The following is a 4,950-nucleotide window of genomic DNA, read 5'->3' as shown; positions in this document are numbered from 1 at the left end:
TGTGGTGTGTGAAATATTGGACAGATGTTTTTCTTCAGAGGTGGGGTCGGGGGTCACCGAGAGGCCTCTTAACACGGAGCCTCGTTTTAACGTCGGTCATAAATGTCTGAACCGTTTGTAATTTGCAATCTGAACCGTCGGGCCCAATCCGGGGCCTCTTCCACAGAAATTACAGACTAAAATAAAGTAAACAAAAACTAAACATAGACGAGGCTTTGATGAAACACGCATCAGGTAGACAGCCTGTGTAAGTTACCTCTCTATAGCCATCAGTTTAGTTAAATCTCTCTTACTTCCTGTACAGATTAGCTCGGCAGAATCACAGGATATTTCTTTGATCGAGGACGTGAGTTGAGTAGGTGGTCCTTCGATGTGTCCTAGGTGGACACATTCACGTCACCATAAAAACCCCAGTCGCAGCCTCGTCTGTTCTTTTGTCATATCTGGATTGTACCTGGAGTCGTTTTTGAAAGTCTGAATGGCAAAAACAAAACATGAAATATGGCATATTTTTTTAAATCAGATTCAAAACGCATCGGGAGGTGGGTTTGAAAATGTGACGGTGAACAGAATCAGAACAGAAACTGGAGGTTTCAGGCACAATGAGGAAAAACAGTCTGTGGACCAACACCAAAAAAAAAACCAAAAAATGGTCTGTTTTGCACTTTGCCTCCACCAAGCATCGCTGTACATATGGCGTTACCACAGCAACCCATAGGTGGGTGATGTCTGGATCCGCTCGGTGATAAAATTTAAAAAAAAAAGATCCGATTTGAGAAACAAATCTCAAAAAGCGTAAAGAAATTGGTTTTACATTTTTTTTATGTTCCTTGATAACTAACCTAGATAGTGTTAATGTCTAATATACTAAAAAAAAAAAAATAATTAAAAAAAAATTACTAAATTTACACGGTTGTTATTGTGTTTTTGAAGAAAAAAAAATAAAAATCTTGAGTATCTTGTGGTGTATTGAGTCCTGCTTGTATTTGTTGTGAATCGAGAGGAGTCCACTGCCCCTGTAGTAGCAGGGGTGTAAGTGTTCATCAATGGGACGGGACGGCGGCGCCGTGCAGCTGGAGCCTGCGCAGTGAGGCCCCGGGTCACAGTTGGGTGCAGCTCCACCAGAGAAGGAAGCGGAGTTTCCGGCTGTTCGCAGCGGAGGGAGAGGACTGCTGACGCCGCGAAACCCCGAGGAAGGAAAAAAAAAAAAAAAAAAAAAGCGCCGCCGGCTCGGGGGGGGGGGGCCCTACGGTTTTTTTTTTATTCTTTTTTTTTTACTGGTTGTCTTTCGCGCCGGTGGGGGGAATCTGGAGAGCTGGTGGAATTTTTTTTATTTTTTTTTTACGGGCCGAGGGAGTCGGGACGGGCGAAACCGAGCAAAAGAAGCGGCACAAGGCGGGGGTGAAGCCCAGCAGCTACCGGCATGGCCAGGGACTACGATTACCTCTTCAAGCTGCTCATCATCGGTGACAGCGGTAAGGCGACGCCGGGGATGCGGGACGGGAAGTGGGCCTTGGCGTGTTTTTTTTTTTTTTTTTTTAACGAGAGAAACCGCCAAAGTGCAGCTCCAGCCCGGGTGTGTGTGTGTGTGTGCTCCCCCCCCCCTCCTCCTCCGACGTGTTATTATTATTATTATTATTTTAATTGTTTTGTGAAATGTACACATCCGCCATATTTCGGTGACAGGGCGGAGGTTGGTGCGTCCGGGCTGTCACAGCCCTGAGGCCGGATACCGCCTCCACATCTTCAAGGGTCTCGGAACATTTCTTGGGTCTTGCTGGTTGTTGTTGTTGTTTTTTTTGTATCATTAATTTTAGCTCCATAATGAAATAATAATAAAAACCACACCGTAACCTAAACACAGTCACGAGGGGTGCCGGCGTTATTTTTTTATTTTTTTTATTTGGCCTCTTGTTTTGTATCTCCTGTTAGCCGGAAGCTAACGTTACTCGGTTCGCATTAGATCAGCTGTCACCGTTTGTTGGACCGCAGCGCGTTCAGGTTTCCTTTATAGAGGCTGAAGAAATGACGTGACTCGGTCAGGTCGAGTTATTCCAATGTATTTTTTATTTTTTTTATTTTTTTGGGGGGGTTATTTAGTGAGCTGGTTTAGCAATGGAGGTCCCTCAGCTTGCCTTGATAGTGGAGGAATGCTGCACTGCAGACACCCAGCTGGTGAAACTACAGCTGAAGTGAGACTTATCAACAAACAAACAAACAAACAAACGGACCGTATCAAACGGAGTATCTGTTGAGATTAAAATACTGATGAGTGCATTGGTACTTCAGTTTCTTTCTGACGGTCGCAGCCACAGGTAGGTAGACGCACACGTGATCGAGGGTGACTGGAAAAACGTGCCTTTCCCAGTGCTCCTCATCCTGCTGGACGTCTGGGGGTTGTTGTTGTTGTTGTTGGTTTTTTTTGTGAGCGATGATCATTGCATCCATTGACAGCCCCCCCCCCCCCCCCCCCCTCTACACCACTTCCACCCCCACCCCTCCTGATCCTGGCACTAACCTCATCAGCTGGAAGAGGGGGTGACAAGGCCAGCACAGCAAGCCCCTTTCTCTGCAGCTCACACACACACACACAGGGTCCAGTGTCCCCCCCCCCCCCACCACCCCCCCTCCACACACACACACACACACACACACACACACACACTCAGCTGCAGCATGGAAGTTACTGCTGGTTTGTCAGTGCCAGACAAAGATTATTTTGCGAGGGGGGGGAGATGTGCTGACCTCGTGCCCCCCCCCCCTACCTTCCCCCTCCGTCCCACTCTGAGTGTACACCGAGGCTGACTTTTATTTTATTTTTATTTATTTTTTTTAAACCTCTGGCCCGTCACAGTAACACCTGTCTGCTCGTGGAGAGGTGGTTTTGATGAAGTTCTGTTAATTAAATGTTTACGGCCCCTCCTCTACTTGCCGCATAACACAAACACACACGCACACACACACACACACACACACACACACACACACAAACACACACAAGATCCAAGCTGCAAAAAAAAAAAAAAGCCTGCCAGCAGGAAGAGACGTTATATTAAAGCTCACCATCTCTCTCTCGCTTTGATGCCCGTCGGTTATTGTTTGTTCGGAAACAAAACTCTGTGGCGTGGGAGATCGCGGCAACCTGAGAGCTCTTAATGCCGGGTGGGTGGACCGATCAAACACGAGATGACAATAGCACAATAGGTAAGGCTCAGCAACAGGGCTGCGGGGTTGAGTCCCGCCCCAGACCCACTTTATAACACCCAGCTGTTACCTATTGAGAGTCACGGTCCGGATCCCGTCCCCTCTTTTTTTTTTTTTTTTTAATCTGTTGTGTTGTTTTTGTGAAACTTCTGCAGCGACGAGCGTCATCCGAATCAACAGGTAAAGGGCGTAGCCCCGCTCGCATTAAACCCCTGCACGCCGTGCAACAGGTATAACTCCGTAAATCTTTAGGTACACAAGCATCAGGACGACCGCTCAGGTCGACGTCTCCACTTTTTCTTTTTTTTCTTTTTGTACTCGCTGTCGTGGTTTCACTTTTCGGTTTGCTACGATTCAATATGCGAAACCAAAACCGGACTGAAAGTTCGGTGCGCAAAAGCTCCCCCCCCCCACCCCCAAAACTCCTCAAGACAAACGTTGGGTTTTTTTTGTTTGTTGTTGTTGTTCAGAAGCTAAAAGTCAAGTGTTCAAAAACGACGCACGGTTATTCGGCGTGGATGTATTTCAGTATTTTACAAAGCGGTACTGTAACTCTCGTCCTCTGCTTGTGTTTCCTCCCTCAGGAGTGGGAAAGAGCAGTCTCCTGCTGCGATTTGCAGACAACACATTTTCAGGTGAGCGCTTCTTCCTCACAGTCTTAAGTTGTTTTGTTGTTGTTGTTGTTGTTTTTTTGTTGCCGCTCCGTTAAAATTCTGATTTTTGTTGTTGTTGTTGTTGTTGTGTTTTCCAGGTAGCTACATCACCACCATCGGCGTGGACTTCAAGATCCGGACGGTGGAGATCAACGGGGAGAAGGTGAAGCTACAGATCTGGGATACGGCGGGCCAGGAGCGCTTTCGCACCATCACCTCCACGTGAGTGGATCCTCTCTCTCTCTCTCTCTCTCTCTCTCTCTCTCTCTCTCTCTCACACACACACACACACACACACACACACACACACACACACACACACACTTACTTTTAAATGAGGTTTTGTGTGAGGAAGCAGTTCGGCGGACGACGAGAGTCACCCGGCGCCGCTTTGTGAAACTTGGGCGGAATTTCCCCGCAGATCCTAATTACAGATGTGAGAGGGAGCGCCGCTGGTCGCACGCTGCAGCGCCGCTGGGCGTCGCTTAGTCTCTTCGTGCTTTATGGAAGCGAGCGAGTCGCACTCGGGTTCACAAACGAGAGCTTTTATACCTTTAAAATTAAAAAAAAAAAAAGACGTCTTTGCCATTTAACTCCACGTAAATGAGTTAGCACACATTTTAAAGGCTGATTAGATTCTGGTTTTATAGTACGTCGGATGACAAAGCAGTTTTATGACAGCAGGGAATATACTTTTTTTTTACACACAGGTTAATTACTGACGATAAATTCACTGGTTTTTATTCTTTCTTTTAATTCTGCTGCTCCGACACGAATCAACTCGACGCTGTTGTCGTTTAACGCGGGCGGCACGAGACCCGCGGGCTTCCCTCTGGGAGCGCAGCTGTCAAACATGTGCTCGACACGAGGCCGGCGACGCTAAACCGGGCCCGCCGAGGGATATTTTGTTTAATTATCCGTTTCGGCGTTGGTGCTCGGTCGCGGCGCACAAATCGAAACCAGCGGCCGCTCGCGACTCTCCAACGGAAACGGGTTCGCGTGTCGGAGCGGCGTTTGGAGACGTCAGCGCATCGTTAGACTCGACTCGGGAGTGAAACTCTGGCTTACGTCTCGTTTAGGTCGGTTTGGAAGT

General features: G+C 47.7%; 1 protein-coding gene across 2 annotated transcripts in view; it reads left to right on the top strand.

Annotated features, from left to right (window-relative positions):
- The first annotated feature begins 1,090 nt into the window (after window positions 1–1,090).
- The window catches only part of rab35b (RAB35, member RAS oncogene family b), an 11,076-nt gene continuing 7,216 nt past the window's right edge, over window positions 1,091–4,950 (top strand). Inside the window, exons 1-3 of one of the 2 annotated variants that reach the window (XM_069166218.1) lie at window positions 1,091–1,475; window positions 3,789–3,839; window positions 3,956–4,079. In XM_069166218.1, the coding sequence (XP_069022319.1) occupies window positions 1,424–1,475; window positions 3,789–3,839; window positions 3,956–4,079 (227 nt within the window). In that variant the 5' untranslated portion in view covers window positions 1,091–1,423. The remainder of the gene's footprint in view (window positions 1,476–3,788; window positions 3,840–3,955; window positions 4,080–4,950) is intronic. The other variant, XM_069166217.1, reaches the window with a different exon arrangement.

The sequence above is a fragment of the Embiotoca jacksoni genome, unplaced genomic scaffold (genome assembly GCF_022577435.1).
Source record: "Embiotoca jacksoni isolate LCO1_2020_lvr unplaced genomic scaffold, fEmbJac1.0.p SCAF_37, whole genome shotgun sequence".
Taxonomy (NCBI): domain Eukaryota; kingdom Metazoa; phylum Chordata; class Actinopteri; family Embiotocidae; genus Embiotoca; species Embiotoca jacksoni.
The sequence above is the reverse complement of the archived record's forward strand: the minus strand, read 5'-3'. Positions and strand labels throughout refer to the sequence as shown.